The following is an 11699-nucleotide window of genomic DNA, read 5'->3' on the forward strand; positions in this document are numbered from 1 at the left end:
GTGCATACCGTTTAGCTTTAAATGTAAAAACGGCCACCTTTAATTTCATAATAACACAGGACAAATTTGGTATATATGTATTATTTAAATATTCAGGTATGATCTAGTATCTCCCATATATCTTGTATAAGGGGGATGTTCAAATGTTATACCATTCATATTTATGTTACATGCATCAGTGGTGCACACAGCTGAAGCCATGCTGGCAGGCTCCTGGGTACCGACAACAAACACATCTTCAAAGTGACCTTCACAAAAAGACTGGGAAGAAGTCCAAGGCAAAACATGTGATGATGTACACAGAACCCGTTTGCCCTGTTTGGGCGATGGTGACGGACACGTGTCCCACAGTTTGTGCTCAGGAGCTGGTGTCGAGGCTGTGAATTGTCTTTTCTCTGGTTAAATTAAACGTCAATACCAAAATGGGTTACAGGACCGTGGTGATGTACATGGAGATCGGTTGCTTTGTCGCCTGTGTGACCGGCTGGATCCTGGTGTGTTCAACGATGCCAACAGAAATCTGGACGTGGTCTGAGGTGGACAGCATCGTCCTGACCACTTCCAACTATTTCTCCAACCTGTGGAAGGATTGTGTGTCTGATTCGACTGGAGTATCGGACTGCAAGGGAATTCCATCCATGCTGGCACTCAACTGTGAGTAAAACAATGATTGATTTAATGCCGCATTCTAACAAGCATTTTGTAGTATGCGTACTAAAAATTGTGTGTGCTGCTTCTGGACAGGGGACATTCACATGTGCAGAGCTCTCATCATCATCTCCATCATTCTGTCTTTCTTTGGATCAGTCCTGGTCTTAGTGGGGATGAAGTGCACTAAGATTGGGGGATCGGAGATTGCTAATGCAAGAGTAACCTTTGCTGGGGGGATGAACTACTTCATCGGAGGTAAAGTGTTACCCCTGAGGATAATAAAAAAAAAATGTTGAGTCACTGTGCGATTTATCATTAATAAGAACGTGTGTTGTTTCAGGGATGTGTTCCATGGTCGCTTTCTCTTATTATGGAAACAAAATTAATTCTGAATTTCAAGACCCAAATTTCAAAGCTCAGAAGTAAGTACAATGGAAAATAAAATCGACAAACTAATCAACATCCATCACAGTAATCTATGAGGGGACAAACTGAAGTTTAACGATTTCTTATTTTATTTAATGTCAGGTTTGAAATAGGTGTTGGTGTCTTTATCGGCTGGGGAGGCTCCACCTTACTTGTTGTTGGAGGCCTTATTTACAGTATCTTTGCCGGGAGGGAAGGATGTCAATCAAGGTAAAATGTTCCAGCAAGATCCAATGTGTGGTTCCACGCACCTTTCAACCAGAGGAAAAACAAACATACATAACCATACATCTCTTGGATTTCCTCTCCACAGCTCCGAACGCTACCCACCATACCAGTTCCCTGAAGCCTACGCATTCATCCCGACGAAAAGAGCCCCAGCGTCATTGGCCCGCACAGCGATGAGCGACACCAGGAAATCCAGGAAGACCAGTGGAAGCGGAGTCAGCAGTATCTCTCGCGGCTCCAGTCTCACCAAGACGACATTGAGTATTGCATCCGGGGTCAGCAGTATCACCAAGACGACAGCAAGCAACGTGTACGTGTAAAAACAGCGGGGGGATTTATTTTGAAATATAAATGAACATTAGTAAGTCCACTGTTGAGCTTTAATGGTAGCCTTCCAAATGTTGGCCGGTTCATAACTGACCTTTGGACTTTTCAAAGGAAGAACAATAACAAGAAAAAACACACAGAACTAATTGTGCTAAATAAACTTCTTAATATTTACAGGTGATTTTTCAACTGTATTATAAAATGTGTGCTAGATCTGTTTTCTCCCGTGCATTATGCAAATGTTCAGTATGATGGTTCAGTATGATGACATTTATAATATGTAATAAAGTTTCATCATTGTTATGTTAAAAATCATTGTTTATTTTAGGAGTACAAATAAACTCTGCAATATCATGCTTGAACAAAGAAAGCTGTCATGAGACATTGTTAGATGTTGTAAGATATTTTTGAAATGTAAAATAAAACAAACCTTTGATATTGATTCATAAATAAGATTTGTTTGACGTAAGCATGAGAATTTTGATGGCGATAAGTGGAAATGCAGCTGAATGATTTAAAATACAAGAGTGCATTCATGCACGTTGATGCACTCAGTCATGTATGAGCGAGGAGGAGCATGAACTGAAAATGTACCAACGTGATGTAGTTAATATCTTCACCGATGTGACTTTATGACTGAGAGAAGACTTGACTTATCTGTGGACTCATACACATAATCACCCGAAGCATAGCAGCAATGTGGATCAAACAGAGATAGGACCAGTGGAGTTTCTACATAAGGGGCACGTGGGGCACTGCCCCACCAGATCCAGATAGCGCTGTTGTGCAGAAAGCTCAATACATCTGTACTTTGTGGCAAAATATATATTTTGTTTTATTGTATATGCAAAGTAGCGTGAATGTGTGTGTGAATAAACTTGACTCACAAGCAGTATAGTCTTGTTTTGGAGTCATTTGATTGGTATGTGTTTCTGTCTGTGTGCTTGCTCTGTGAAATGAGCTTCTCTCTTGCCGTCCAACAGGCTAACAGGCTAACAGGCTAACACGACCTGGGTCTGTGGACAGGTTTCACTCACATATCGGATAAATAATACGGTTTGTTCTTCATATGCCAATCGAATAAACACATTAGTGTATTATCATATTTCAAATAAATTAATAATTTAATTGGGTTAATAATTTTATAATTTCAGATTTGTAATTTTCAGTATATGTGTTGTGGTATCACCAGAGGTTTAACCACCAAGCAGGGTGTGGGGCAGTGCGTCACAGAAGTACAAAGTAGTCAAAAAAAGGTTTCAAACAAAATCAGATTTATTAAATAACCAAAAGTCTCTCCAGAAGCTAAACATGAAGTTCATCAAATGGTAAAGGTGACCAGTCTTTAGTTTATTGGCTTATTATTCTTGGTTCTGTCCCATTAACACAACACAAAACGGAAACTTTGCAAGGCCTATGAGGAAACTGCACTAAATTACATTTGGTTGCAAAAAACAGGTAGTTTGCTGCACTAACTTTTCTCTCTGGACATCAAGGGAGAATTATGGGAGGATCTTAGGATACTTTGCCTTTGTTGGCTCACAGACAATAGGCAGTTCCTTTGTACCAGTTATATAGCTCAGAGTTCTTCCCATGCTTTAATTACAATGCATAATTCTAGCATAAGAATTCACTTCTATAAGTTCATTTATGATGAATCTTAAGCCTGAAAGCTTACAAGTCAGTCTGACCATCTTTTCCTTCCATTTTCTTTAATCCTTCCTTCGTCATTGTAATATTTCTCAGGGTGCTCAGTTGTTATTACTAGCTGAGGAAGAGATCCCTCCCATTATCACAGCGATGGATAGCCACCTCAACCGCCCCTTGAAGTCTAAGAAGCAGCCATCAGCGGGCCAACGATTGAAGAATCATCTTCTAAATGTTGGAAAAACTAGCTTCCAAGAGGTCAGCAATGCCAAGCTGAGTGGCAAACCGGCGGGTTATGGTCAGTGTACATCTTTGAAATGTTTCATTGTCACCTGTAAAATAGGTAAAACCAGCTAAACCTGAAATTTTCACTTTAGTTTTTTCATGAGGATATCTGGCCACCTGAACATCGGAGATCACTTTAAGATTTTTCCCAGCTCAGCTACAATAGAGTTTATTTCCATAACCATTTTTTCAAACAATGTCAGTGGTGAATGTTTCGGTGTCAGCACCACAAAGTTGTAAGAGTTTCCCACCTTGTAAGAGCCACCTTAAAAGAGGCGCCCTTTAACATTAAGCACAGAGAGCAAGGTTTATCGCCCATGTAAATAAAAACAGCATGTTGTTAAATGCTTCAGGCTTTTTCTCTGGAGATCAGGACTTTGGAGTTGTCTGCAGGTCAAAATGTATTAATCATTTCAATTCTCTTTGGCGTGTGATTTCATAATTTATATCCCATCATGTTTCAGAAATGGCTCGACAGTTAGGTGAGATCAATATGATGAAAAAACTGGAGAAGCACGACATGGCACATGCAGCCAAAGAAGCAAGGAAGGAGGAAGGTAAACAGCCACAGTCTCATCAGACTCTTCTCTAACATTGGATCAGATTGTGTGTGTGAACCTAACATGTTTGTGTTTTCTAGCATTAAGTGCTGCTGAGTTAAAAAGGGTGAAGACAGAACAGATGAAGATTGATGCCCAACAGGTAAGGATCTTTCTTTGCATGTTCTGTTTAATTTTCCGTGCAGATCTTCCAAACAATCAGCTGTTGCATTTTCAGTTGAACTGCTCTGAAATTCCACAATTAAGTTGCTATCCTTCCAAATGAAAGTTATTGCAGAAACAGCTCCCGTTTTGTCTTTGAGTTCAATAACTGAAGTTTATGAGCAAATTATGTTTTTAACTGTAGCTTCTTATTTTATTATTTATAATGTTTTATTGTTATGTTTTATTATGCTTTGTTGTGTCCTGTCTGTGTGGTTTGTAAGATGTCCGTCAAACGGATGCATCTTTCTTAGACTGCAAATCAAATCTAGCTGCCGGTACAAGTAAAGTAACCTGAACGTGAACTTTTGTTCTATTTGTTAGTGCAAAGCAGATTTTCCTTACCTTGGTTTATGACTATGATTAAAAGACCACCTCCTTTTATTTAGGGCGTTTTGTTTTTCAGATTAGCTCAACCAGCAAAGCCAAGATACCTCAAACATTTTCAGGCTGCTGCTGGATGGAATGCTTTTAAAATTATGTATATAATATAAGTGTGAAACATATTTTGGTTTCTAAATGATCTGTTCTTTTCCCCAAAGGAGAAGGAGATGCAAAGAGTCCCAGCCGTTATGCGGAAAAAACTGGTGGGTGTTTTTACCTCAAATGATTTGAATAACTTGAAGATCGTCTCTAACTAATTAACGCACAATATATCATTTAAAAATATTATTAATTAATTTGGGGTTCTTTGGGTACATTTTTAACTATAGTTTGGATTTTTCCTGCATTGAATTCTCCTGTGATTTTTCTATCTCCTAATACTTTGCCAACTCTTCCTACCAGGAGTAGGAGAGGCATAGACTAGATATGGTGTGGGGGATGTTAGTTAATGTCCATTCAACAACATATTGTGAATGTGTCGTGGTAATTGGTTGCCATCCCAGCAGTATGTTGCATGTAGTGTTTGGATGAAGTCATACTACATCCCTCTGCATGGCTTTTCAAATCAGGGCACTGCACTTTGTCACTCAGGGAAAACACATCCATTAAGTCCATGATATGATCGAAAAAGGCTGGACTGCACAGAATTTATACAAGGATGAAAAGATTAATGATACACCTAAAGAATACTGACTACTTGTTAAATTCTGTTTTGGATGAAATACCTTTTTCACGACAGCATGTGAGCACGACTTATCTATCGTTCCATTTGGGAAAAGTCCATATTGTGTTCCATCTGTGACCCTTGTCTTCATAGTATCATAGAAACTGTGTAAAGGAAAGAAAATAATGTGTTTGTGCTCGGCTAGGAGGCGGAGAAACGCCGGCAGGACTTCATGCTGATTAAGGCTGAGGACGATCGTAAAAAGGCAGAGGTGGGTAACTGCTGATTCACACAGATGTTTCCTCACTAGTTTTAAGCAGTCCGTAAAGAATAGTGACTACTTGTTAAATTCTGTTTTGGATGAAATACCTTTCTCACAGCAGCATGTGAGCACGACTTATCTATCGTCTCATTTGGAAAAGTCAATATACAGTTATGCATCTAGTTTGTGGGGAGAGTTTAGCAGCTATGAGAGAGGTAGTATTATTCATAAATCAGATATACAATTTAATCCTTTAAATTCTATCATTGTTGATTTGATACGCATTCATTCTTCTATTTGCTGTTCTGAAAATCTTGGCCTGTACCAGCTTTCACTCTGCTACTTGCCAGATTAATAATAGCTGTTTGTAACTTAGAGTTTATGCTTTCTGTGTGCATCACTACCCTTTCTGATTTGTATTAATCACTATGTTCCATTTGCTTAAATGTCGAGTATGTCTTGCACTTAAACTACTGTGCAATATGCAGCGTGTTGATTATGACATCATTGTGACAGTGTGACCTATGCAGACGCTTCTTCTGTGCAGGTCAAGAGTTCCATATTGTGTTCTATCTGTGACCCTTGTCTTCATAGTATCATAGAAACTGTGTTTAGGAAAGAAAATAATGTGTTTGTGCTCGGCTAGGAGGCGGAAAAACACAAGCAGGACATGATGCTTATCAAGGCTGAGGAGAATCGTAGTTTTAAATCCCTGGGAAATTGAATTTTTTTGATGAGTCAACACTGTGGTAATTTAGTTCCTAGTTTATGTTTTTATACCAATATCAATATCATCGGGAATAATACGATCTCTTGGCTGCAGGAGATACAGCATCTGCAGCAGCTAAGGAAGGAGAGGAAACTCAAGCTCAGAAGATTGGCGCTGGCAAAGAAGCCAAAAGAAGATATGAGTCTATCAGATCTTAAGGTATTCAGACAGAGAGAGTCCATACATCAGAGTGCGTACATATTACCACAGATAGGCTTCATCTGTGGAATATACATCATACATGTATGTGGAGAGAATTCAACCAGGCATGTGTTGTTGTTTTTATACATCGGAAATAAATCAGTATAATCACTGTAGGAGCTACAGGCATGAAGATTAAATGTTTTGACAAATTTATGGTTTCATTGTTTTTTTTACATATTTTTTTCTTCAGTGTCTTCCAGAGCTCTCTCAAATCCCTGGTTTGGTCTTGAAAGGAAGCACCTTATTTGACTGCCTGAAGGTGCTGCAGTTTCTGCACCGCTTTGGAAAGGTCCTGGGATTCGAATATTTAATGGACTTGGACTTAAGTGTCCTTCAGGAGGGTTTACTCAACACTGGGGGCAGTATGGGCAAAGTCCAAGACCTGCTTGTCAGCATGATTTCCTCAGCCGTACAGGATCCAGGCATACCTGCAGGTCACAGGGTGAGTCAGTCCTTGTCAGTGTAGTATTTATACAGTTGTTGAATTGTAAAGGATTTGTTAATCATGTATTTATGCACACACACATTCATACTGATCAGAGGTAACTTTTTACAGGTTTCACATTTAATTGCTTTAGACATTGACTTTCACCATTTCTGTAGCTGATGCAGAACCACTGCAGTAGTTCAAAAGTAGAGTTGTATTTTTATTCAATATATTTAAGGAAGACCTGACAGCAGGGATACTTTAGTTTAAAACATTTTGTATAATTACATGTTGGCAACAGCATAACAGCTGAGCTGACATTGTTTTGTTTATTACTAGCAGACTGCCTCTTCCCTGCTAACCAGTCAGAACACACTGGTTTCTGTTCCTGTTCTGTTTGACATTGTAGTATACAAAAGACGTACTCTTCACGCTAAGTAGGTGAAGAAACATTTATTAAACACACTGACTGAACTTATCAATATGTTTTCTTTCAGAGCAAAACCCTACTAGGGGAAGACTTAACTAATGTGGCCATCAACAGAGACAATGTGTCTGAGATCCTGCAGATCTACATGGAGGCTCACTGTGATGTTGTGCAATAGTAGGAGTAGAATTGACGTTGGCTAATTATTAATAATCATGAAATATGATTATTAAAATAACAATTATTTCTTAAAAATAATCAAAAATGATAAAGCTATTAATTAAGAAATGTGACACATTTAATTAGAAATGATACGGTTATCCATTAATAATAGTTAAAATAATTAATGAAAACAATAAAATTATCAATTAAGAATAATACAAATCTGTAATCATTGCTTATTGTTGCGGGGCACCACCCTGGTTACAGGGACCAACGATACAATCTATAAATATCAGTCTCATAATGATAAATGTCAAATCAATAATCTCAATATTTAATATTAATAATTATTTAATTAACAGTGAAGGCTACTAAGTTCGAGCACAGGCAATCATAATCCAGCTGCAATCACATACATATGCACAAATAATCACAGACTACAGATACTTTAATTACAAAAGCATTTATTAAAAAGGGGAAATAAAGTTATAATGTTATTCAATGATTCATCATTTTAACAAGCTCCGATATTTCAAAGATAAACACAGCAGCAGCACTTATCACAATTCAGACAATACATGTAAAACCGGCGGTCTACCTATGTATGTCTGTCTCGGTGTGTGTGTGTGTGTCTGTGTCAAAGTGTCTCTCTGTGTGTGTGTGTCTATGTGTATGCATGTGAAATAAAGTTAGTGTTATTTAATGATTCATCATTTTAACAAACTCCCATATTTCAAAGATAACAACAGCAGCCGCTTATCACAACTTAGAAAAACACATGTATTCATCTATGTGTATCTGTGTGTGTGTATCTGTCTGTGTCTATCAATGTGTCTCTGTGTCTGTGTGGGTGTGTCTGTGTGTGTGTGTGTGTGGGTGTGTGAGAGAGCGAGAGAGAAAAAGAAAGGGGGCGTGGCGATGACGCAGTCACTTGGTGACGTCACATCTAAGATGGCGGCCGATCATGATTCGTGGAATCAAGGCCTAAAAACTCTCAAAATGGCGGATTGACTACAAAACAAGATGGCGGAGCCGTTATGAATTTAGAGCCAGAATGGGAGGAGAGGGAGAGAGGAGGCGTGGCAATAATAGACTCAAAATGGTGGGTTTAACTTGCGTTATTCAAAATGGAGTCTATGTTAATGACACCATGTGGCCGGAGCTCACACTGGTGGTCGTCACATGAATTACACCAAGGGATTTTCAGACAAAGAGAATTCTTTGTCTCTGCTTCGGCGTTCGGCCGCATGGCTTCCAGATGTGTCCAGCCTCTCTGAATATAGATTTAACTATGTTACATGAACTGTATTCTAAATACAGATCGGATGTGTGTATAGGTCGGTTTAGAAGGAGAGAGAGAGAGCATACATACAAGGAGAGAGCAAAGCTCTTAAAAGCACCGTCAGAGACAAGTTACATTTACTTTACCACTCAGCACCCAAGTGGCGTTGTGTGCTGAGGTTTGACCGGTAAAGTCTCTTTAAAGTTGTTCAAACGGTCACAATGAGCTGGAGACGCTGCTCACGGCGCTTAAAAACTGTGGCACAAGGCCGTAACCGGAAACCGGAAGTGGCGAATCGCCGCTAACACTAGAGACTCGGCGGTCTCATACAACACAAATACATTCAAGTATTAAAACAATACGCTACGTATTAGATTAACATCTGCCCAGACAATAAAGCCTCTTACTGTACCACCCTCGCGGTGTGCGTGCGCGTCGGGCCAGTGAATCACGTGGTCTCTCAAGCGGTCTTCGGCCGCTGGACCGGACAAACAGCGGATTTGCTCGTGCTGCTTCGATGGGATGAAAGTCGTCCTTCTTCTTCAGGGATGTGGAGCTCGTGCTCCTCAGCGGAATGAATCTCGCGCTTCTGCAGGGGACGGCTGTGGAAGCCGTTTGTAGATCGTTGGGGAAAAGAAAAGTCCGTGGGGAAAATGGAACAGTCTGAGATTGTTCCGCGTGCAATTTCCTGTTTGGTCTTTTCAAGTTAAAAGAGCAAAAGTCCTTTTGAAAATAAAAACGTCGACTGAGATAAAAGACAATGAAAGAAATGAAAGAAAATAACTCTGGTTGATAAACTAAAGTTAAGGTTGCCCCCGTTAGCAACTGAATCAGCTGAGAGGCCCCGAAGGGGGCCTGGTGTTGTCTTCAGAGCAGGGTAAAAATGGCTACGATGTTTGGGGTCTCAGTGGTTTTGTTCTACCTGAGAGGTCCTCCTCCTTGAGGAGTTGGTCATAGGATGATGCTGGCTTTAAGCCAATTGAGTGTCAGAAATGGATCTGAGTGGGCGGGGCTTGGAACTGAGCAGGGGCTTCTGGGAAAACCCCAGGACATTTTTCCACCACCAGGGGGAGATTCTTGAGCCTGCAGGAGGATGTTTCCCGCCCAAAGTTTAACAACCCTTTGTTCCTCTTGGCTTCAGTGTCTGGGGGCCCCCCGCTGGGCTCTGGCCCAACAGTGATCAGACAGAGTCAGCTGTTCTGGCCCTCAGTCTCAGGACTAAAGCTTTTCAGGCCCACAGTCCATCTCAGAAGGCATATATGTTGTCAGTGCTGGTCAATGATCTCTGCTGCAGTAAAGCTTTGACCAGGTGAGGGATCCATTTCCTTCTAATACACACATATCTCACTTCTCATTTATTTTTGCTTATATTCACATATAACAAAATTAAAGTGTTGTTAAATTTGGGTTGAATGAGCCATTTTTATTTTGTAAAGTTGATAGCTTGCACAGTTTAAACAAGTGTTTATTATGTGCCTGGAGCTTAAGTTAATCTCTTTGTCTGAGAGCAGAAAATAGTCACTTGTTTTATTCATGAGGGCTCAAATTGTGAAGAAACAACGGGTGTATTAAAAAGAATATGACAAATCATGGTCTGATGGATAGTTTCAAAAGGTTGCATCAAACTATGTTTCATTAATCTTTCATTAGTACCAGCAACACTTTGAAAAGCATCTCCTGCCCGCTGCAGTGTGCTGCAAACGTATCAATCTAAGAATTGAAGCATGATTTTCAATGTTACTTTGCAGTGAGATCCACAAGAAGATGGATTACATGAGGAACCTGAGGATCGATGAGACGGCTGTAGGGGGAATGCTCCGCAGGTGAGAACATGCTTCCTCGAGTTGTTACCAGAAGGTTCTGTGCAAAGTTTTTAAAATCTTTTTGTGAATAAATTAATATATATCTATTTTTTCCTTTGTACATTTCTGCGTTCAAAGACTGAGGAGCATCCACACCAAGAGGATTGAGAAGGGAGACGACCATGACGAGGAGGAGGAAAAATCTGAATGGCAGAAAATAATGATCTTTGAGGAGGAGGTCAGTAACAGCATGATGCTTTTTTTTACTGTTGCCAGCGGCTCAATCAGTGTTTGTTTTAGTTAATGTCAGTCAGTCCACTGGCCTCACACTGATGAGATATTTTCATCTAGGACGACAATGAGAACTGCGCCAGTGTGGAGGAGCTCGAGAAGCAGATCGAGAAACTATGCATGGTAAATTTCACCCAAAATTATTTTCTCAGGATGAGCTAGTTGATGAAATAAACAAATCCCATTCTACCTCTGTTTTCTGTCTCTTTAGTACCAGAGTCAGATCAAACAGAAGCTGCTACACTCCTCTCACTCAGAGCACTCCAATATGATTGGACAGGACCGCTACAAGAGGCGTTACTGGCTTCTCCCAGAATTTGGCGGCATCTTCGTTGAGGGTATTGAGAGCAGCGAAGGTGAAAACTCATACTGAAATATACATTTGAATTGTTATGTTTGCTTATTGACAATACCTCTTTCTTTTGTTGGCAGAGATGCTGCACGGTTGGTGGCGAGTGATAGACATGCAGGAGCTACACAGTCTGGTGGAGGCGCTCCACAGTCGAGGCATCAGGGAGAAGGCCCTCAAGAAGCAGTTCCAGGAACATATGGAATTTTTGACCCATCTCTATACCTACAGCAAAGATGGTGTGTCCACAACTCCTCTGCTCACTTTAACTCTCTTTAATACAAAACATACTGTTGTTTTATATTTTCATGTCACCTGCTCCCAAATTAATATGTATAAATATGTTGCTTT

The 11699-nt window shown here is 40.0% G+C and overlaps 1 protein-coding gene across 2 annotated transcripts; it reads left to right on the forward strand.

The window, feature by feature from the left end:
- Positions 1-279: 279 nt before the first annotated feature.
- LOC128455971 (claudin-10) lies at positions 280-2074 on the forward strand. Of its 2 annotated transcripts, none has more exons than XM_053439958.1 (5): positions 280-654; positions 808-906; positions 992-1073; positions 1180-1287; positions 1391-2074. In XM_053439958.1, the coding sequence occupies exons 1-5, from the start codon at positions 423-425 to the stop codon at positions 1623-1625; spliced, it is 756 nt and encodes a 251-aa protein (XP_053295933.1). In that variant the 5' UTR covers positions 280-422; the 3' UTR covers positions 1626-2074. The 2 variants fall into 2 exon arrangements, with proteins under 2 accessions (XP_053295933.1, XP_053295932.1); XM_053439957.1 differs by having other exon boundaries at positions 288-654; positions 745-906.
- Positions 2075-11699: the final 9625 nt, after the last annotated feature.

Source organism: Pleuronectes platessa, chromosome 14 (genome assembly GCF_947347685.1).
Source record: "Pleuronectes platessa chromosome 14, fPlePla1.1, whole genome shotgun sequence".
NCBI lineage: Eukaryota > Metazoa > Chordata > Actinopteri > Pleuronectiformes > Pleuronectidae > Pleuronectes > Pleuronectes platessa.

Excerpts from the sequence above, each read along its gene's own strand:
- LOC128455971 (XM_053439957.1), top strand. The coding sequence starts at position 423 with ATGGGTTACAGGACCGTGGTGATGTACATGGAGATCGGTTGCTTTGTC. Across the intron at positions 655-744 it reads ATCCATGCTGGCACTCAACT|GGGACATTCACATGTGCAGA; the intron begins GTGAGTAAAACA and ends GCTTCTGGACAG. Across the intron at positions 1,288-1,390 it reads AGGGAAGGATGTCAATCAAG|CTCCGAACGCTACCCACCAT; the intron begins GTAAAATGTTCC and ends TCCTCTCCACAG.